Source organism: Perkinsus marinus (genome assembly GCF_000006405.1).
Source record: "Perkinsus marinus ATCC 50983 genomic scaffold scf_1104296962766, whole genome shotgun sequence".
Lineage (NCBI taxonomy): Eukaryota > Perkinsozoa > Perkinsida > Perkinsidae > Perkinsus > Perkinsus marinus.
This window is the reverse complement of record NW_003205333.1, coordinates 463,380-483,820: the sequence shown is the minus strand read 5'-3', so window position 1 is coordinate 483,820 and position 20,441 is coordinate 463,380. Positions and strand designations below refer to the sequence as shown.

Below are 20,441 nucleotides of genomic sequence, written 5' to 3'. Positions count from 1 at the left end.
CGAGCGTTCATGCCGTGCTACTCGGGTCGCCCTAATGGGATGCGTAGAACTCAATCAATGAGTATGCTTGGACCAGTAACCGAACCACGAGTCGTGAAGCACCGTAGCCGTCGGGATACTGATGACAACAAGAACGATGGTGCGCGGCAATATAATGACTATGACAAAGTCGCTAATCATTGAGTGAGTGACAACCCAGATAGTGTGAGCCGATTTCGTGCCGCAGCACCATCGCTGAGCAGTAAGGCATAAGCTGTTGGAAAATCGCCACCATCTAAGTGGTTGTTAAACCTTGTAGAGATCTCTAGCAGAGTGTCTCTTTGATTCTTTTCTACCCTGTGTCGGTCTTCCCCTACATTATGTAGGCTACATATCGTAGCAACTTGTGTTACCATCGTGATTGAAATACGCCCATTTCTGGCTTCACGTAAAGTTGTGTTTGTTCTATTGGAAGTGACTCGATACTACGTTCGTGAAGACGTTAAAGGCCCCTGAACGTAATTGATGCATTTGAACCAATAATGTCGTCCCGTGTGAAAGCAGTTGTACCAGGAAAATACATACCAACGCCTCATGATTGATACCAAGCATGTAACATTCGAGGCAAACTTAGTGCAACTGGTGCTGGCCGACACCTACCACACATCGAAGAACTCGCACTGTTCGACTCTATCATCATGTAGCGGCCAAAGCGAGTACTTCCTCGTGAGGCGACAAATATGCCGTAGTCTTCACCAGCAGTTATGAACGATAGCAAAACGTTAACACAGCCTAACCATGACATTACCGGACCACTGCGAAACCTGTGAATTTTGCGCCTGCGTAAATCTCGCTCGCCCGTAGCTGATCGATTGGATATCGTAAACCCCTTATCAAGCGCCCGAAGCCGCGTTGGTACAGAAGCATCAGGCCTCATGAAGACTATCCACTCTCAGATCGACATTCAGATTCCTGAGGATGGTAGTACGGGTTGGATTCTGTAGGGCGTTGCGGTCCTTATCTCTGAGATACAATGAGGATGTGAGTATATGGGAGTCGCCCATAGGTATTAATGTAGCTCTCGATTATAGACTAATAATTGATGATCACACAGGCCATCCTATCATCAGAGATCTTTAAATAAGAGTCCATTATTGCTCTTTCTTCAGTCAAGGTGACTCTTAAGTCCCGTCATATCGTTGTCTCGGGCAAGTACGGCAAGCTCGAGCGAACTTTCCGTCATATCCCTGTTGACATGAAGCTTGTCGAGGATGGCAGGAAGATCACTGTCGAGATGTGGTTCGGTCTTACCAAGAACAAGGCTTGCATCCGCACTGTTTGCTCTCATATCGAGAACATGATCACCGGTGTCCGTCAGGTGAGAGCCGCTGAGCCCTTTTTACAATTATCTCCGTTCCTTTTCAGAGATACCAGTACAAGCTCCGTTTCGTGTACGCACATTTCCCTATCAACTCCAACATCACCAACGACGGTTCCACTATCGAGATCCGTAACTTCTTGGGTGAGAAGGTTGTACGTACTGTCGACATGATGCCCGGTGTCTCCGTGAGGAAGTCCGATGATGTTAAGGATGAGGTCATTGTTGAGGGTGCCGACTTGGAGCTTGTCTCCCGCTCTGGTAATAATCAGAATTAGAGTATTAGTCACCCAGTGGAGTCAATGCTCAATACCCTTTTTATTGTTTCAGCTGCTCTCATCCACCAATCGACTCTTGTCCGCCACAAGGATATCCGTAAGTTCTTGGATGGTATCTATGTGACTGAGTCGGGTGTGATTGACCAATTGGAAGAGTAAACAGTAGCAATGGCTTGAATAGCAGCAATGCTAACAACATCTCTGCTGTGGATTATTTCTGGCCACCAGCGTCGGAGGAGAGCTTCTGTGAGTACAATATGTCTTTTGTTAATAGTATGACGATCAATCGGGGAGATAGTGGTATATTACCTTGCTGGGGAGCTCCCCAGAACTATTAATGGGTTCTCAGTAAACTTCTGCTCTAACTCGTTCTGATTTGACATTTGGTTTGTCCCTCGCTGAATAGTAGGCTTGTCCCTCAATCAGTGCGGTATAAAGTGGGATGTAATCAGTTTAGTACCGTCGAAGATACATGATGGGCAGCTCGAATGAGGGAGCTCTCCATGATAACAAGGATGCTTAACGTGACGGCGCTCAAGTCGTCGAGTTGACTGTTGGTCACTCGCCTAATAATGGGTACCAACGAGGGATAATGTATCATCATAGATCGCATATCGTCATACCCTAGTAGGTTATGATGATATGTGTTCCAGAATATCACTAGAGACTACTAGTGTAACCCGAGAAGGCCTCCTCCATCTCTCATGTTCGACCATAGGGACTATTGTTAGCAAGATGATAACACTCGGCTGCTATGATATGCCTTAGTTCTAGTGTGGTAAGAAATGTGCCTGTAAAATCTAGTGATATGTTGTACAGTGAGAATGAGGTGAGAATCATCATACTGCATCTTGTTTTCCGCAATCCACTGACGTTTGGGCTATCGAGTGAAGTAATCCTTAATTGGTGGTGAAAGTACAGCATTACCTCTCCAACAATGTCGTAGAACACTGTTACGGTAGAAACGGCAAAATGTAAAACCTGAGTGTTTATGGTAGTGTACACTGGCCTCCTGTTCATTAACTAATCCAACAAATGTATAGTAGGTATAACATGAATGTAAGGAGGAGCGTCATGGAGCTTTAATGCCCCCTCGGTTTACAACACTACGAGGTGCAATAATCTAAGCAGCATTAGTTTGACTCCTGTGGAGATATGGGAAATCTATATAATATTGAACAATCCTTCCTTCACGGCTCCACGCTTAATAACCTTCCTTTCACCACCTGACAATCGATCTTCCGCTGCGACGAGTAGTCTGAATGCCTGAAGGATAATACGTAGGAATTCGTTGTACTCGTTGCTCTTTACATCAGTGTTGGGACCAGCCATAGAGCTAGGCTCTAGTCCAAAATCATTGGTCGTAAAAGGGCTAGCATGGGCCTCTTCGAGTAGCAGTCTAACTAGCTCTGTATTAGATTCTTCTGCTGCCACGTGTAATAGTGTATTCCCTTGTGGTGGATGCTTATGATCAACCGCAGCCCTACACCATTCCTTTGTTCTCAAGAGTTCCATCACTTTATCGGTATCATCACTACAGGCATACTTGTACGTATCATAGACATCCGCAATCTGACATCATGTACCATCACTATCATCAACGATGACACTCTACGCGGTACAGTGGTATTATGACCTCTGATTCACTGAGATTGGCGAGCAAGGAAGGAGCACCACCATCCCGTAGTCCTATGGTGAACTCTTCCATTAATCGTACCGTTTGTGTAGCTGTATGGTCCCTTGAATCAGCGGAGATGTAGCTGATACGAAGGGCCGTATGGCATAATGCCTTAGCCATCTCGTTATTACATCCGCTCACTTGGTGATGATGAATCAGAATGTTCTTCAATAGATGATGCATCATCATAGGAAGAGCGTGATCCTGACGCCCCTCCACCTCGTATGCCGGTTATATGACGATTATAGGGTCTTGTCATGTGATGATGACAACACACGCCAGATGAATGAGTTGAGATCTCTTGAGTCGTGACAAGTCTTCAAGAATTGTCCGTCTCAAAGTCATTCGCGTTCGTTGTAGCTGTCATCATCATGGCGACAGTCCCATACTTCTCTCTAGTAGACGAGGATTTCACTCGTAAATTAACAGAAGACGCAGCAGCAGATGATGATATTGATTATGAAGAGGATAGGAAGCTAATGTACCATGCAGTAAAAGAGGGATGTAATAGAGCTTATCCCCCGTAGGTATAAGTGGGTACTCTGGGAGCAACTACAGCCCAACCAGAAGGCTAGTGCTGCTGAATGGAAAGATCTATCAAGACAGGCAATACTTCATAGCATGATATTGGTGTAGTATTGATATCAGGTATGCACGTTTGGTACTGTCGGGGAGTTTTGGCGATATTGGCGACATGTACCCCAGCCTAGTGAGCTGTTGTCTGAGGCTGGAGGGTGCCGCTTTGTGAGGGAAGGGGATGATGGCTCTTTAAGAGTCGTCGAGAGTAATATTGTGTGATACATAGAGTTTATTGTGGTAGGGACTATTGACATCGAAACTATTCCTTATATAGGCATGATGGTCTTCCGTGATGGTATCAAACCTGAATGGGAGGATCCTCTCAATGCGATTGGTGGCCATCTTCAGTTCTCCCTCGGCCCTAATGTTGGTGGTAAACAGATTGACGAGTAATATATTACAGCAAGCCATTAATAACATTAACTCATCATTGTGGCTTTTATATTGTAGATATTGGAACAACATAGTATTGGGAGTCATTGGCAACACATTACCATATCCTGACATGATCACTGGCTTGCGTCTCTGTGATAAGCTGTAATAATGCCAAAACAACTCGTTTGACTAGCAGTGGTATCTAATTAGGTACACGAAGCGAGGACCTCCTCAAGGATCTGTGAGGATAGAAGTATGGTTTACCAACATGGCGGATACGGAGAAGGTTGACGAGCTCACCAAGGGTATTCAGGAGTGTATTTGCACCAAGCTTGATGGTAGTACTAGTCAATATGGTTAGTGGGTCAAGCTCTCATCCCCCCAGGCACTATTAGTACTAACTCACCTAAATACGATCTCAAATCTCATGGTGGAAAGCATTGAGATTTGAGACCTACTTGCTAGAGGGGTTATCAGATAATATTCATCGACATCGACGGTATGCTGTTATTATCTACGGTATTATTTGTATACCGATTATCGCAACAACTCTATCCTTCGGCCACTCGCAATCTTCCTAACCGTCTCTATCCACAAAGGCTTGAGTCTAGTACCAATCATGGTCGTTCCCTCACCACCATTGGAATCTCGTCAACCTTCCGTCGATAAATTGACAGATCGTTGATGTTATCCCGAGCAGTGAATAGAAAGTACTCAGGGATAGGGGAATTAGGCATTCCCCCAGGGCCCTCGGAAGCAGTCTGGCTTGCCCCGCACGCTTGGTTTGCCCAGAGGCCCGAACTTTCAAAGAATCCAGAGTTACGGCGATAATTAATATCATTCTCGTTTCTCTCAGTACTGTATCATTATTGGATGGATACCACACCTCACTCCACCCAATCTCAAGGGCTACACCCGCCAAACCAGCCCACGACAACAACACCAACTTCGACCGATGTTGCTCATTTACAGGCTGAGGTCGATTCCTTGCGACGGCTCATCGAGAGAGCTTTCCCTATACTGGAGATGAACCCTCTGTATTGTGTCCCATTGAAAGATCCCTCTACTACACAGGAGCGGCACTGGCTGGTAGTATCTGGAGGAGCCTGATGTACACTGAGGCTTGTTGTTAGGTATCGTACAGTGGTCATCATTCGGGAGGTATGATCCACTCATGGATACCCTACGCATTCGAAGCAGCATATCGGGATGCAAACCTCCTACCCACAGAGTCTGAACTGATACGCTACGCTGTTTCTCATCGTCTTGCCGATCCTGGTAATAGTAGCGGTTGGAGTTTCGTGCTACCAAGGGGTTGCCGACTCGTGGATCGGGTTTAATTAAGATATGCTTAGGCCAAGCCAGGCGGGAGCTACACGAATCGCATCAAGAGACCTCCAGCGGGGTATTAACGAGATGCTTGGTGAGATAGGTTTGTAGACTGCATACCCGACAATCCCATGCTTCAGGAGTTGCATAACCCAAACATCTCCACCATTGAAGGCAACATTCCTAACGATCAGGGAATGGAGTTGGAGCACTCCACCAAGCTGTATCTGCCAGTCTGTAGCTTGTTATGTGTAGAGCAGATAATAGTATCGGTAATACCTGGGCTTATCGCATTCATGTGCATCATATTGCTTCATCATCATCATCATCAGGTAAGATACCTCCTCACGGAACATATTTATCCCTCTATTGGTAACATATCCATATGTCTTCATGTGGCATTCTCATTGCGTCACATCACTACCAATGACATACTCACTTGTGCCAAGTAGTAGTAGTACTAGTAGCATCATCAACACCATCTCAGTCCCTATGCTCAATGTCTAGGTTCGGTGTAGAGGATGGCCGTTTGATCGTATCTGGTGATGTTATCCTTTTGCCTCATCACCAGCTCTCTTCTCAAAGGTAGTAGGATTGGTTGCCTATATCGTTAGACTGATCATCTATTCAGTTCTACCAATGGAGATGCTACTAATACTAAAACAGTTTTCACATGTTATCCACAGAAGTATATGCAGTCCGACGATCTACATGTACTCCATACAGTAGATGACCAGTTATTGGTGAGCACTGTATTACAATTGGTGGTAAGTAACGTTAACCATTCGACTCAGGAATCTGTTAATTCCTTCTATCATATGGCCAAGGAAACTACGGTAGCAGCAGAAGAGGAAGAGTCGAGCCCCTTCCGTCTGGCCCTGCTGGCTAAAAAGTAGTTGATTGATAGTGGATAGAGAGGTTGATGATATCTATTCATATAGGTCCTCTCATGATGCGAGTATGTCCGCCGCTCCTATGGGTCTGTTGATATGGTTGCTACAGAGATGCATAGCTAGAGATACAGCTTCTGTGGACCATACTGCTACTACTACTCCACTACTGCTATACCATATGCCTCGATGCCCACTATGGCCAGAGTGCTGTGGGCAACAGTATGGTGACGGTACCAGCAAACAGACACGAGCAAGAATAGAGCTTCGTGCTCTTGGTGAACTGAACCAGACATCAGTGGTCAATGCACGCCCTAGTGTCGACAGTAGCAATGCTTCGGCTGGAGAAGGAGTAATCGGGATCATCCCCACGCGGATAGTGCAATACGATATAAGTCAGGCTCTATCTATTCCCTCTCCATCGCCTGCAGCAACAGCAAGATCAAAAGTAGCAGAAGCACCGGGCAGCGTGCCCAAGCATGATGCCGATGTTCCCCAACATGGTGATGATGATGATTCGTCTTTGGCTAGAGAACAATTATTGTTCATCCATTGCTTCAAAAACGAGTTATTGGCTGGCCAAGGTATACTCGTCAATCAAGTGAACAATTTATGCAAGGTAATCCCAATATTATAGATCGTGAGGATGGTAGAAGTATATACAGGTCCGTTGTGGACGCACAGTTCGCTATCGCGAGTTCGGTTTTGGAAAACTGAGAGACTTCCTAGAGGACATCAAAGGTCTGCAAGTTGTTGGGGAGAAATTCCAGATGACGGTAATGCTGCTGCTAGCAGTTCCCCTTGTTGTTATTTGTAAGGTAGGGTTGCATAATCATCAGATACGCCTCACTGATGTATTTGAGTTTGATTTATTTATACGAGAGGCCAATGCTCGTAAATCAGGCGGTAAACCTGAGTGCCTGTGCCACTTTATAGTGTCCTTGTATCAGGTGGTGGTCATCACACCTCGACAGCATCACTTGGTCTCAACAAGACTCATGAACGAGATGGAAAAGAGGATTCTATGGTTAAAGGAGAGTTTGATAAGGATGATGATGATGATGAGGAAGCTGAACTGAAGCATCTCACACTACCACAGCTCATACCTGAGGATGTTATAGACAAGCTTAGGTAGCAGCAATATTCATATCAAGTCGCAGTGCGACTCTCGCACATTGTCATAGATACATGTTCTCCTGTGAACATTATCAGATAGAAGCATCAGTATTCGTATCATTATTCAAGAATAGGTAGTAGTGATAGTACTACTAGCCTTACCGCACTCCCCAGTGCCCCTTGGAAGATACTTCGCCAGTGACCCGATGGTATATGAGCGTCTAGGGTATAAGAGAATGAGAGACTTCTTAGGAGCAGTACCACAAGTACATAAGCAGGGTACTAAGGCGGAGTCTAAGTACGTCTAAGGAGGCTATCTTACATCATATGTAGTCGAGCTTTAGATATGTATGGGTAGAGAATTCAGCACCATTACGGCTATCTCAGCTGGGGGTCCCTTCTATTGGGTAATACTGCTACTCAGAGGTGTTATATACCACCATTATTATTAGTGGCCACAGCGGCGGCTCCAACGGCAATGCAACAGCCATTGATTTCCTACATTCGACATCGTCACAATCATCAACTAGTATCTCCAACGGGGATACTCTCCAAGGTGCAGGGTTATCCTTCTCACTGGTAATATAACCTCTGATGGTAGTACTAGACATTATGATGGTATCTCTTGTACAGGATGATATAACACAGAAGAATATTGCAAGTATAGAGGATATCCTCAATCAGGCATCTACTGGAGGGGTACACATTGCTGTAGCCGATCTTCTCACTGGTATATGTGGTGGAGCAAGTAATGGTTTGGAGAAACTCATCGGCTTCAGTCCTGCTGGAGTTAATATTTACAAGTAATCATTGTATATGAGCGAAATACCATAGATATCCCTGTACAGGTTGATACATCCCGATGACAGAGTATCGGTTAGATTGAGGATTGATGAGGCTATGGCGATGGGGCTCAATAGTGTAGATCTCAGTACATTCAGGCTTAGATCATCATCATCAACAACAACTCCTTCCAACAATACAATAACAGTAAGTCCTATAGCAGCAGTATGATATCAGCAATCCTTACCGTTAGGTATCAGGAAACGCATCCTGGCTGATCGGTAATGTGTGGACGATAAGCTTGGTCAGTGTGTCGTAGGAGGAAGTCTCTATGAATAGTGATAATCATGATGATTGGAGCAGCATCAGAAGCAGTGATGAGCGAATACTTGATTGAAGATGACCCGAGACCAGTGTCAAACGACGTATCGAGCATCATATCAGTATTACGCTCAACCGCTTCTTCCCTGTGTTCTAGTATTATCCTCCCTGTTGTGCGAATTGCATTTGCAATGGAACTTATTTCCTTCATTACCAGTTTCGAGTTGTCCTTGATCAATCAGTAGTGGAGCCAATATTAACGCCCCCACGTAGAACATCTTGTGCTCGTCAACATGTACCAATGACAGTACAATGCAATGTAGAACTCGATAACTCTAAATTAACTATGTTCCCGTTGAAGCTCTCATCTCTGTTGTTCAACATGCATTTAGTAAATCATTATAGAGTTGGTATCTAGCATCGACCCAAGCAATACGGGGTTACGGGAGATTCTTCATCCCGCTTCACTTCAATAAGGTAAGATGATGATCAGGCTTATGTTGAAGGTATGGTCTCCACATCCTAACCCTATATATCGATTTGCCGTTCTCACCATTCTCTTGGGGAAGAAGGGGTTCAGTTTCCTGGTGAAGCACTGTGTGTGGTTTTGTAGTGGTAGTATACCCCAACCTGTGTAGACAACGTGCCAACACTTGACACACCACCATATTGCAGATGGCGCTCATTGTAAACACGTCGTCAATACATGGTAGTTGTTGAAGTCGCCAAGGAGGAGATAACTCTGCGCCACATTCTCGCTCGCCCGATAATCGATCAGCCCTAGTAGCGTGGTATCAGTAGTGTCCTATAGAGTCTCCAACGATGCCCGAGAAGCGTTTCCAAGCAAAGGGTGGCCGCCGCACCAAGCAGCCCGTACGCCTTTACTCCAAGGGTGTGCTCATGGGACCCAAGCGTTCCAAGGTAATACGATCTCGTAATACCACTTCTACGACGCGGTTTGAGAATATTTCTGCATGCCAACTTAGACGCCGTGGGTCTTATTGCCATCATGCTTGTTCTTTGTTTTCAGTGCAACACTCATATGAACCAGGCTTTGGTGAAGATCGAGGGTGTCCACTGCACTGAGGATGTCGATTTCTACCTTGGCAAGCGTATCGCCTACGTCTTCAAGACCAACACAGTCAAGAACGGCTCCAAGTTCCGAGTAATAACAGGGCATCCTAATCGCAGCTCATAGTATACTATGGATTCTAGATTGGTCTATATCAGCTCGCTTGCATGTTGTACTCTCATTCCGTTCCTTCTTTCAGTGCATGTGGGGCAAGGTTATGCGCGCTCACGGTAACGCTGGTACTGTCCGTTGCAACTTCAAGAAGAACCTTCCCCCGAAGGCCTACGGCTCTATGGTCCGTGTCATGCTCTACCCCTCTCGTGTCTAAGTTGATGCTGATGACGACAATGCCATCGTAGTTGTGTAATACATCTAATAATATCACTTCTACATCCGCAAGACGAGACACTTTGATGGACTAGGACGAGACTTGGAAATGATGAGTATAATGTATTGAGTTGTCAAGTATAAATCAGCAGTTTTTCGGGGATTCTGATGCTCAAGCCTTGATGCTCTTCTACAGAACATTCTGTGAAGCAGTTGTTGCGGTGTCGTTGCAATGAAGTTGAGCTATGGTTTAACTTCTATCTATTAGGCGAGATTTGCAAAAGGTACAACATACATTCCACATCTCAACTTATGCTCTTTGTAGTCTTCGTAAGCGATCTTACTGCCAAGTGTAACAGCTTGTGCGTTATAAACTCGAGTTAGGATGTCAGTAGTTGGAGCCGCAGGCAGTTTGTATTCCCGTTGTGATTATAACATGGCCAATCTTGGTGGTAGTAATGAGCATGCAAAGTATGTTCTAGCTATAGACCAGGGAACTACCTCTTCACGGGCGATTATATTCGGAGATGATGCTCAGGTGCTGCACGTAAAGGGTTATCCTTTCGAACAGAAATATCCTAATCCAGGATGGTGTGAACAGGATCCATATGCTATATTAGAATCAACAATTAAATCAGTTAACGAGGTGGCAGAATTGATAGTACCCTATGGTAGTATAACAGCAGTTGGTATAACTAATCAGCGTGAGACAGTTATAGCATGGGATAAGGTAACTGGTAAACCATTATATAACGCTATTGTATGGTTGGATCTGAGGACTTATGATACTGTAAAGGCTCTCACCATGGATGGTAGTAAAGATAGATTCCGTCATATTACTGGATTGCCCATCAGCACTTATTTTACTGCACTCAAGATAAGATGGTTATTGGATAATGTTGATGAAGTTAGTGATGCAGTAAAGGAAGGAAGATGCCTTTTTGGTACAGTCGATTCATGGCTTACATATAACCTAACTGGTGGACATAATAATGGTGGAATACATGTCACTGATGTTACCAATGCATCAAGGTGAGAGTCCTGCCAGTTGCCATTGCACAACTTTAGGCTTGCCATGTAGATACATGCTGATGGACCTGTCGAAGCTTGAATGGTGTGAAGACATTTGTAATGAGCTAGGTATACCTATCGACACCTTGCCCAATATAGTACCATCTTGTGGACATATTGGTACCATAGCTGAATCACCATCACACCATGGCTTGGAGTTACATCCCTCTCTCCTTAATGTACCAATAACAGCCATATTGGGTGATCAACAGTCAGCGTTACTAGGCCATGGTTGTGTAGAAGATGGTCAGGCTAAGTGTACCTACGGCACAGGATGCTTCATGCTAGCCAATACCGGCGATAAGATTATACAATCATCATTTGGTCTCCTAACCACAGTAGCATTCCAGCGAGAGGGAAGCCCTGTGAAATACGCATTGGAAGGTTCGATAGCTATAGCTGGCAGAGCTGTACAATGGCTACGCGATCAACTGGGTGTAATAGAATCGGCACCAGAGGTAGAGGAATTGGCCAGTACAGTACCCAATACAGCTGGTGTTACTGTAGTACCTGCCTTCTCTGGTCTATTCACTCCACATTGGCGTCCCGATGCTAGGGCTGTAATTGCTGGCATGACTTTGGGCACTACTAAGGCCCATATATGCAGGGCGGTACTGGAAGGTGTAGCATTACAGGTGGTAGATGTTGTGAGGGTTATGGAACGAGAATTAGAACACCCATTATCGGAGTTCTATGCTGATGGTGGTATGACCAGTAATAATCTATTGATGCAAATGCAGGCAGACTTCTTACCTAAGGATATATACCCTGCTATGATGGCAGAGACTACTGCGTTTGGTGCTGCCTATGCTGCTGGTCTAGCTTTAGATTTATGGAAAGTACCATTGCAGGAATTGATAGTCAATCTAGGAGGCCATCGAAAGGTGGAGCCTCACCCAGCTGCATTAGAGCGGAAGAGGGCTATTATGAGAAGATGGAATGATGCCTTACAAAGATCTTTAGGTCTAGAGGAGTAAGATACCATACTAGTAGGGCTAATACTAATGAGTGTTGACCAGATACTGCCCTCTACCCGATGAATAACAACAACAGCAGACAATCTGCTAGAACCATCGGGATACGGTTACCCTAGGTGATTTTTTAGTTTCCAACTATAGCCCCATGATCAAGGCAATAATGTTATCGTAGTTCCCCTTCTTACTATTAGTTTTTTGATCGGATGGTGATCTTGTACTTGAATGATTTGACCATTTTCTACCGAAGTTCTGAGTTAACCTACTCTTGGTACGGTTTGTTCCCAGACTCTTTATACATTTTTGAAAGTTATCATATCCTATTGTATCTCGTCCCAGCACATGTCATCTGAGTATGTTCTTGCTATTAATGTTGGTACGACTTCGGCTAAGGCAGCTCTCTTCCCGAAAGATGCCAGGCTAGCTCACTCTAGACAGTATTTCTTCGAACAGAAATATCCTAATCCAGGATGGTGTGAACAGGATCCATATGCTATATTAGAATCAACAATTAAATCAGTTAACGAGGTGGCAGAATTGATAGTACCCTATGGTAGTATAACAGCAGTTGGTATAACTAATCAGCGTGAGACAGTTATAGCATGGGATAAGGTAACTGGTAAACCATTATATAACGCTATTGTATGGTTGGATCTGAGGACTTATGATACTGTAAAGGCTCTCACCATGGATGGTAGTAAAGATAGATTCCGTCATATTACTGGATTGCCCATCAGCACTTATTTTACTGCACTCAAGATAAGATGGTTATTGGATAATGTTGATGAAGTTAGTGATGCAGTAAAGGAAGGAAGATGCCTTTTTGGTACAGTCGATTCATGGCTTACATATAACCTAACTGGTGGACATAATAATGGTGGAATACATGTCACTGATGTTACCAATGCATCAAGGTGAGCTCGTCGTACAGCATGTCGTCATGTACATCAATTACCTGCGTGGTATCGTGATATTGTCAAGTCGTGGATTGCTGGTCCCCTTCAGGTATATGTTGATGGACCTTAAGACCTTGTCATGGTCGGAAGAGGTTTGTCATGAGCTCAATATACCACTTGAGACTCTTCCCAAGATTGTGCCAAGCTCTGGATACATTGGTATCATGTCCTCTCATCAACTACACTCCGCAGTGCGTGACGTACCTATTACTGCTATACTCGGTGATCAACAATCTGCATTGGTCGGTCATGGTTGCATACAGGAGGGTCAAGGGAAGATGACGCTTGGTAAGGGTTGTTTCATGTTGGTCAACACAGGCCAACAGATCGTACCAGCATCATTCGGTATACTCACAACGGTGGCATTTCAAAGAGAGGGTGGTGATGTCTACTATGCACTTGAAGGCTCGATTGCTAATACTGGGCGGGCAGTTCAATGGTTGTGTGATAAACTACAACTCATTGAGACACCTGATGAAATTGAGAAGTTGGCCCTCACAGTTCCCAATACCGGAGGGGTCACCTTCGTACCTGCCTTCACTGGTCTATTCGCACCGTATTGGCGTCCTGATGCACGGGCAGTTATTACTGGCATGACCTTGGGGACTACGAAAGCCCACATATGTCGGGCAGTGTTGGAAGCAGTGGCCCTTCAGGTGTTAGATGTGGTAGAAGCTATGGAAAAGCATATTGGTCGCCCATTGGAGATGTTCTATGTCGATGGTGGTATGACCAGGAACGCATTGTTCTTACAGATGCAGGCTGATGCACTATTGAAGGACATATACCCTGCTGAATTGATAGAGTTCACTTCTTTTGGGGTTGCTTATGCTGCTGGATTGGCGGTGCACTTCTGGGATAAGGTTCCTCTACAGAGTCTCATATCTAATCTTGGTGGCCATAGGAAGATAACACCACGCCCAGATGCATTGGCACAGAGAGGGACTGTCAGGCGGAGATGGAATGATGCATTACAACGTTCGTTGAACTTGGAAGAGTAAGCTCGGGAATTCTTTATCGATAGCACGGGAATGCATGCGGTAACTTGCAGCACTAGGCATCTCAACCCATAGGGTGTATATAATGAGGACTACTTAGGCGACTCAGGATGGTAATCGGCACTGGGACATCATTCCGGTGCAGATGTGTCGTACCGACCTTTCTCGAGACGATAATAGTCTCTCGTCATATATTCTGGGGAATGCAATCGAGATCCCCTGTGTAGTGTTGTCGCTGGTATTATCTTGGCGCTGTTTCGATGTGAGACTATTCTTTATCGTTTCGTTCAAATCAGGCACTGTCCTCTGCCCGAAGACGACAAAGCTCGCATTGTTTGATGAATGAATGCTCTCCGACGGGCTTACAACATGTGATTATTTTCATGCTAGACTTTTTTTTTATTTCCCGTGTCATTCCGCACCCGAGTTTGGATTTTCAAACTTGCTTATTGTTGTGTGTCTAAGTGGCTTCGAAGTGGTACAAGGAGGATATCCTCGGCGAGTGTCACCTTACCTTGAATATAACGTGTACACTCAGCAAGTAGAGCTACGAAAGAGACTCGAATCTCTTCCTGTCAAGGTAATGTCTCGTCCGTGGATGTTCGAAGGACCTTGCTCCCTCGGTCCCCTGCGTAGATGCAGTCGTGAGCGAATCAACTCTCTTAGTGAAGGTGATGTTGGTTCGTTACGTTTGTGAGGGTTTGTGACACCTACAACAACAGTACATCACTGACCATTATCTCGGGTACTCGTCGAGGTCCTTGAGTGGAGGGAGTTGCTCGAGGATTATCCTGGACGGGCAGTTTACCCGGCAGTTTGGATCATTAACTCACCGCACTTGAGAAGCTGGCCATGGAGATCATCATATCAAATGTTATCAGGTATCATCGCACCATGCGAAATGTTGATTACCTGGAAAAGCAGCTGCCAATCAGCTGGCGATTGTACCATTGTGAGGATTAACTGCTGATGGGATACTCGATTTAGTCGCAGACTGACCAGGAGAACCTTGTGCTCAGTGTTGTGTTTCAAATTACCACTGCTGCCTTGTCCGTTGGGCATCTGATGTTATGGATCGCTTCAACTGCATCATCGTATGGGAGGAACTGATTTCGATGATTATAGCCAGATCGGGAGAATATACACGTCTTCAACCACATGTGTTGGTGACCATATGAAAATTCTGAGGGATGTGACATTCCTGTATTCACATTGAAGATAGCCTCGCAGCCATATTCTACCTTCGACCACCCTCTCGGCTAGTCAGCTCCCTCTTACATCGACACTCCCACAGCGAGAGTTCCACTCCGCATCAGACCATTATCCGAATTGATTTCGAATACTCGCGTCAATACAAATCACTAAATGGAATGTCACTGGTGCGACTCACATGCTAGGGCAGAGTTGACCTTGTCAGCCAGGAGAAGGTAAAACAAACGAGTATGGAAGCCGAAGCCTCAAGTGCGGATATGGTTCGTTCCAGCACAGAACATGACGGCGTGCACTGTTAAAGCTTCCGTGAAGAAAATAACGAGGGTGCTTATCTCAACGCTCACTGTTCATCGGCTATCCACTCTTCACCATCAATGATGATTCATCATCATCACCTATCCCTCCGATTGTGGGCTCGCCCTCACGGGCTTAGTATACGTAGCAAATTACTCTGCAAGGTCGCCTTTCTCTACGACTTCGTGCGAGTGTAAGTAAGCCGTTGAAACGGCCAGGGACGACATGTATTGTAAGTTTCGATACATGTCGGACGGTTCTGTTGCCGAAGCTCGGGTTTCGTCGGGGAGGGACTGGTAGAGTGAGATGTGTACAGAATAAGTAAGTCGTTGCAGTGTCGCAGGGTAATTTCCGTGGTCAAAATATGTCCATTCTGTTGGAGAGGGAGCATGATTTCAAACGGTTGGGCAGAGAATTGAGCTGGAAGACCACGATAATGGACCGGTAAATCATTCATGTAAATGTTCTCTGTGTTCACTATCGCGTTGTACGCATGAAGGCTGCAAACTACCGGGAATACCCCGTACTATGAGAAGCTGTGTATTATATAGGTATCTGGTTAGAGGGACTGACTTCCTGGGGCAAGGATCGTTCTCAGTGGTCAGGAAAGCATTTGATAAACGGCTTAAGAGAGATGTTGCAATCAAAACCTACATAGACAACTCACCTAGTGTATATGGGAAGTTCAAGAGACAGGTATTGAACACACGTTATCATCATCAGCATCAGCTGCTACTACTACTGATGCTGTTGGTCGCCGCACTCGTCGAACAGATAGAGATACTCAAACATCTGCAAGAACCATTGCATAAGAATGAAGTACACCGGAAAGCAACAGAGAGCTTCAGAATAGCAGATATCCACAAGGAGCAGGGAGAATATCCAAACCAAGCCAAAGAGCTCCTCGCTCAAGCGAGGCTTGATCCACGGAAAGTCTTTGTAGGGAAGCAACCCATCGTCTTGCATGCCGTTATCATGTCGTCTCATCATCATTAGGTGAAGTTATTAGATTACAGTCAAGATTGTGATGGACATCCATCACCTGCTCGAGATGGACATTGTTATGTTGTATTGGAACTAGCCTCATATACGCTGGAGGATTACCTCAACGATAGACGGGAGGCTAGAGACCCGATGGAGATGTGGGAAGTCCATCATGTGGTGAGATATACGGTATACCATATACCATGTCCCTCACAGAGACAGCATGAGCATTCAATACGGCATACACTATTCAGATAAGATCACTCATCTCCATTACAGCTATCTTACACGCAAAGGGCCTCGTGCATTTGGACATCAAACCAGGGAATATCATGCGCGTGGAAGATGATTGGAAGCTTATCGATGTTGATGGAGCTGTAAGGGTCGAGACCAATATCCATCCAGGATTCATAAGACTATTATTTAGGTACCAGCGTCAACGACAATAGATCTGGACGACAATACAGTATCCTTCACGCCACTGTATTGTGCACCCGAATTCGCTAGGGTATTCCATGAGATCATCATTGGTCCATCGGTTATCAGTCTCTCAACAGGCTCTGGTCGATGGCAGTGAGGCACTGCGCATATCTCGTATGATGGACGTATGGTCAGTTGGTGTCACAGCATTGGACTTAATCCTAGCTAAACCTGCTCTTGAAGTAACTACCATGCTTTCTTATGAGGATCATGATTGTAACAGAGCAAATACGTGTCTCTTTACGACCGGACTGGGGATAGTGTCGCATTCTTCGATTGGCTCGCGAGTAACACTACACAAGTCCGAGTACCCATCCGTCTGAAGTGGGTCGATGAAGACCTTTATGATTTGATACAGAACAAGTACCTAATTCCCATTGCTATTTGTCTACGCCCAGTACAGGTTATTGGTAAAGCGAACGACCGAACGAGCATCAGTCTTGGAATGTCTTGAACATCCCTTTTGCATAAAACGATTCGAGATCCCTGCGTCTGATTCCGCAGCCAAGTCATATATCTTCGATCTTTTCGAGGGTAACCATACTCGACTAAGTCCACTGAGATCGATGGTGTTTAGGCCCTCCGGCCGCCAACCTCACTGTCTCAGAGGCCGCCAGTCAACGCTCACTCACTTCTCCCCTCTATGACTATAGCTCCGGGGTTATTCGGGATGGTGTGATATCAAATCATGATCGTGCTCAGCAACAACACGTGTCCAACGATGAGGAGTTGCATAGCGTAAGGCTAATTACATATTGCGTTTGCTCCCTATACATCCCTCTATATATAGGGTATGACGATTGAGACAGCAGTACCTCTATATGGTCCGAGAGGCAATCTTGAAAGACGCCGGTCAGCTATAACCCACATGAAGCCAGATGGGTCAGTAGAGCCCTTCCATAAGATTATGGAAGAAGAGACGATGAAACGAGGGAAGAGGGTTTCGGTGGCTCAAATCACGCAAATCAATAAAATTATCAAGTATCATTCGAGTGCAACAAACGACAAAGATGACGAGAATACTGACGTTAATCGTCTGAATGGCTGGGCCAATACCCAAGAAGACGCAGACATTGACAGGAAGTATCCCACCACCCATCAGCAGCCTCTTGGCTCTGTTCACACTAACCTACCCGGACAGACTCGAGGAGGGGATTCGGACAATGGGGGTGGGGAGAACAAGAAGAGCCCCAAGAACGACGGTGGCGAGGTGAGAATAGGGAGTGAGCTTTCATCCGCGGTTAACCTGTTCATAGGTGGTTAATACTTACAATGCTCTGGCAGTACCAGCAACTTGCCCACCTGAAGTACACGACACGACTAGCGAAGGTCTCATGGTTCCTCGACGAAGCATTGTTATCCAGAACCGTGAGAAAAATGGGTTATGCTCGCTTCACTTGCGAATTATCCGGCATAATGATAACAACAGGAATTCGATAATAGCGCTCTTATTCTTTGGGTTCTTCAACAGTTGAGATGATGTTACCCGAACCCTCATTGTTTCAGCTACCGCTCTGCTATCGCTGAAGCCGAAGAGGTAAGTCCTCACTGTTAGCCCCTCAGTGAGGGTATTTACATGGAAACTTTAGAGATAGGTGCTATCTTCAGCATTGTCTTAGGTCCATATCAGATCGATTTTGTAAAATCCAATAGCATCGTAAACTATGACAACTATAACACGAATTCAGCATGCTTCTTCCCATAACTCTATTTCCAGCATCATAGTCTACTGTTGATGGGTCATTAATACAATCAGATGTTCCATCTCACATGTGTTCACAAGAGAAGTCATGCCTTGCTCTAATCAGAGCTCCAAGTCTGACAGGTCTAGGAGGGTACTCCTCCCAGACCGACCGTTGCGGGTGGACAGGCGTCCAACGACTGGCCCTCGATAAAGATCACAAACGTACATGGTGTCGGGCGGAGAGCTCCTGTGGTGAAGGGTCTCGAATCAGCTATAAACAGGACCATGATGTATTCTGGGTATGACCTCACAAGAGTGCGAACAAGATTGTGAACATGTCTTCTTTGAATACCATCGACCTAATATGTTGTGAGTAGTTCAGGATGACTCTAATCGGGACTAGGGTGATCAATTCACGAGTCTATGGTAGCCTACTGGTTGCAGATAGCCGATTCAACGGGAGAACCAATCCTTGTAGCATCATCACTGGCCATCTTGTGCTGGAACTATGGATACAGACCATAGAGGATAAGGAGCATCTACCAAAACTGAGCCTTGCACATGCCTCCCTTCTCCATGCTACTGCAAGGAGAATGATCGACTCCACTGCTGGGACAATGACCGACAGCTGCACAGTTAAACTATCTATTATAACTTGAAGTTTAACGTTGATCTAGGTCCTCCGAGGTGGCCCTGCTTTCATGTGTTTCGCAGTCAACCCTTCTCGTGATTGGACCCTGGCATGTGTACAGTCATGTGTGCCCAGTTGGGGAATTGAAGAGCTCAGAGACTTGGCGAAATCACAGGTATTCAGCAGACGGCGATTTTCGATATCTCATCCTAATCTCAGGTCAGAACCATTGAAGAAGTTATCGACATGCAGCAGCCGGTGAGTTCCTATCTATCATTCTTCTCCCCCAAACGGCATCATTGGTTCCCCGTCAGGAGCATTCCACAGCGATCAAGCGAGTCGCGGAGGCGATCATGCAAGACTGGGCATTCGCAGTTTCGAGGGAGTATAACGATATGGAAGCCAGACAGAATCATGGAGAATCCGGAGTTCGTCAAGATAGCCTTCTTCCCAAGAGGTTCAAGCTACGCACGGATCGATTCAGGAGGACCTAATCCATTTTAGAGGACCCCTCAAATCCTCCGAAGAGGACCTTGAGTGTCTGAAGGCTGCGTTTAGAGCAGATATACTGTACATGAGCCATTCGATGTGAAAATCATGGGCACATTCTGTATAGATGCATAATTGGCAGAGAACTCAGCACCGGAGGAAGATCACGCGCCAGAGTTCTCATATCAACCACCTCATGGCATGATCAACTGTGCGCAGGCTCGTCGAAAGCTGTGATTACCATCGAGCTCCCCTTGCATCAGGTCCACCGCCCAGAAGTGGTTCATCCTTGCCACAGCTGAACACGTTGCCTCCACAGCATCACGGAACGGGATGAGTGACGAGGATGTTGTATCAGAACGATTCGAAGTCGAGCTTCCACGTAGGTTGGACACGTGGTACCTACTCAACAACCATATCAGGCCATACCGTCAATGAGGCTGTATCCTCTTTGAGAGCTATTGAGATATTCCCATCAACATATCCTCGGTACATACGGAAGCTGATTCTGTGCCTCATCTCAGGCATGCTGCTATCCACCCAAAAGCTCTCATGTCTCGAAT

At 45.6% G+C, this 20,441-nt stretch overlaps 8 protein-coding genes across 8 annotated transcripts; 7 read left to right on the top strand and 1 right to left on the bottom strand.

Annotated features, from left to right (window-relative positions):
* The first annotated feature begins 874 nt into the window (after window positions 1–874).
* Pmar_PMAR014711 (60S ribosomal protein L6, putative) lies at window positions 875–1,871 on the top strand. Its single transcript, XM_002771630.1, has 4 exons — window positions 875–960; window positions 1,149–1,357; window positions 1,405–1,618; window positions 1,688–1,871. Exons 1-4 carry the CDS (start codon window positions 915–917, stop codon window positions 1,792–1,794), a joined length of 576 nt encoding a protein of 191 aa, XP_002771676.1. The 5' UTR covers window positions 875–914; the 3' UTR covers window positions 1,795–1,871.
* Window positions 1,847–3,343, bottom strand: Pmar_PMAR014710 (hypothetical protein; the record flags this gene model as incomplete). The annotated part of the gene is made up of 4 exons (XM_002771629.1): window positions 1,847–1,966; window positions 2,096–2,201; window positions 2,933–3,207; window positions 3,272–3,343. The coding sequence occupies 4 exons, from the start codon at window positions 3,341–3,343 to the stop codon at window positions 1,847–1,849; spliced, it is 573 nt and encodes a 190-aa protein (XP_002771675.1).
* Window positions 3,344–3,668: 325 nt separating this feature from the next.
* On the top strand, window positions 3,669–4,859 carry Pmar_PMAR014709 (eukaryotic translation initiation factor 4E type, putative). Its single transcript, XM_002771628.1, has 7 exons — window positions 3,669–3,794; window positions 3,841–3,919; window positions 3,962–4,097; window positions 4,167–4,281; window positions 4,343–4,429; window positions 4,478–4,605; window positions 4,653–4,859. The coding sequence occupies exons 1-7, from the start codon at window positions 3,685–3,687 to the stop codon at window positions 4,709–4,711; spliced, it is 714 nt and encodes a 237-aa protein (XP_002771674.1). The 5' UTR covers window positions 3,669–3,684; the 3' UTR covers window positions 4,712–4,859.
* Window positions 4,860–5,121: 262 nt separating this feature from the next.
* Window positions 5,122–8,890, top strand: Pmar_PMAR014708 (hypothetical protein). The gene is made up of 20 exons (XM_002771627.1): window positions 5,122–5,356; window positions 5,401–5,545; window positions 5,623–5,690; window positions 5,737–5,868; window positions 5,929–6,044; window positions 6,104–6,181; window positions 6,228–6,339; window positions 6,391–6,488; window positions 6,538–6,838; window positions 6,887–7,105; window positions 7,152–7,262; window positions 7,326–7,392; window positions 7,437–7,617; window positions 7,671–7,736; window positions 7,790–7,900; window positions 7,947–8,009; window positions 8,055–8,181; window positions 8,236–8,405; window positions 8,451–8,592; window positions 8,639–8,890. Exons 1-20 carry the CDS (start codon window positions 5,141–5,143, stop codon window positions 8,702–8,704), a joined length of 2,589 nt encoding a protein of 862 aa, XP_002771673.1. The 5' UTR covers window positions 5,122–5,140; the 3' UTR covers window positions 8,705–8,890.
* A 638-nt stretch (window positions 8,891–9,528) lies between these two features.
* Window positions 9,529–10,203, top strand: Pmar_PMAR014707 (60S ribosomal protein L35a, putative; the record flags this gene model as incomplete). The annotated part of the gene is made up of 3 exons (XM_002771626.1): window positions 9,529–9,627; window positions 9,737–9,871; window positions 9,978–10,203. 3 exons carry the CDS (start codon window positions 9,529–9,531, stop codon window positions 10,104–10,106), a joined length of 363 nt encoding a protein of 120 aa, XP_002771672.1. The 3' UTR covers window positions 10,107–10,203.
* A 338-nt stretch (window positions 10,204–10,541) lies between these two features.
* On the top strand, window positions 10,542–12,153 carry Pmar_PMAR014706 (glycerol kinase, putative; the record flags this gene model as incomplete). Its single annotated transcript, XM_002771625.1, has 2 exons — window positions 10,542–11,137; window positions 11,187–12,153. The coding sequence occupies 2 exons, from the start codon at window positions 10,542–10,544 to the stop codon at window positions 12,151–12,153; spliced, it is 1,563 nt and encodes a 520-aa protein (XP_002771671.1).
* A 339-nt stretch (window positions 12,154–12,492) lies between these two features.
* Window positions 12,493–14,107, top strand: Pmar_PMAR014705 (glycerol kinase, putative; the record flags this gene model as incomplete). The annotated part of the gene is made up of 2 exons (XM_002771624.1): window positions 12,493–13,064; window positions 13,156–14,107. 2 exons carry the CDS (start codon window positions 12,493–12,495, stop codon window positions 14,105–14,107), a joined length of 1,524 nt encoding a protein of 507 aa, XP_002771670.1.
* A 3,835-nt stretch (window positions 14,108–17,942) lies between these two features.
* Window positions 17,943–18,717, top strand: Pmar_PMAR014704 (hypothetical protein; the record flags this gene model as incomplete). The annotated part of the gene is made up of 4 exons (XM_002771623.1): window positions 17,943–18,284; window positions 18,331–18,455; window positions 18,581–18,611; window positions 18,694–18,717. The coding sequence occupies 4 exons, from the start codon at window positions 17,943–17,945 to the stop codon at window positions 18,715–18,717; spliced, it is 522 nt and encodes a 173-aa protein (XP_002771669.1).
* Between the last annotated feature and the right edge of the window lie 1,724 nt (window positions 18,718–20,441).

What these genes read in the sequence shown, in the direction of transcription:
- Pmar_PMAR014709 (XM_002771628.1), top strand. Translation starts at nt 3,685, where the DNA reads ATGGCGACAGTCCCATACTTCTCTCTAGTAGACGAGGATTTCACTCGT. An exon ending in GAAGAGGATAGGAAGCTAAT is followed by an intron (nt 3,795 to 3,840) that starts GTACCATGCAGT and finishes TATCCCCCGTAG; the next exon opens with GTATAAGTGGGTACTCTGGG. An exon ending in GGTGGTAAACAGATTGACGA is followed by an intron (nt 4,282 to 4,342) that starts GTAATATATTAC and finishes TTTATATTGTAG; the next exon opens with ATATTGGAACAACATAGTAT.
- Pmar_PMAR014711 (XM_002771630.1), top strand. Translation starts at nt 915, where the DNA reads ATGAAGACTATCCACTCTCAGATCGACATTCAGATTCCTGAGGATG. An exon ending in CATTCAGATTCCTGAGGATG is followed by an intron (nt 961 to 1,148) that starts GTAGTACGGGTT and finishes CTCTTTCTTCAG; the next exon opens with TCAAGGTGACTCTTAAGTCC. An exon ending in GGAGCTTGTCTCCCGCTCTG is followed by an intron (nt 1,619 to 1,687) that starts GTAATAATCAGA and finishes TTATTGTTTCAG; the next exon opens with CTGCTCTCATCCACCAATCG.
- Pmar_PMAR014708 (XM_002771627.1), top strand. Translation starts at nt 5,141, where the DNA reads ATGGATACCACACCTCACTCCACCCAATCTCAAGGGCTACACCCGCCA. An exon ending in GGGAGAAATTCCAGATGACG is followed by an intron (nt 7,263 to 7,325) that starts GTAATGCTGCTG and finishes CATAATCATCAG; the next exon opens with ATACGCCTCACTGATGTATT. An exon ending in GCTGGAGTTAATATTTACAA is followed by an intron (nt 8,406 to 8,450) that starts GTAATCATTGTA and finishes ATCCCTGTACAG; the next exon opens with GTTGATACATCCCGATGACA.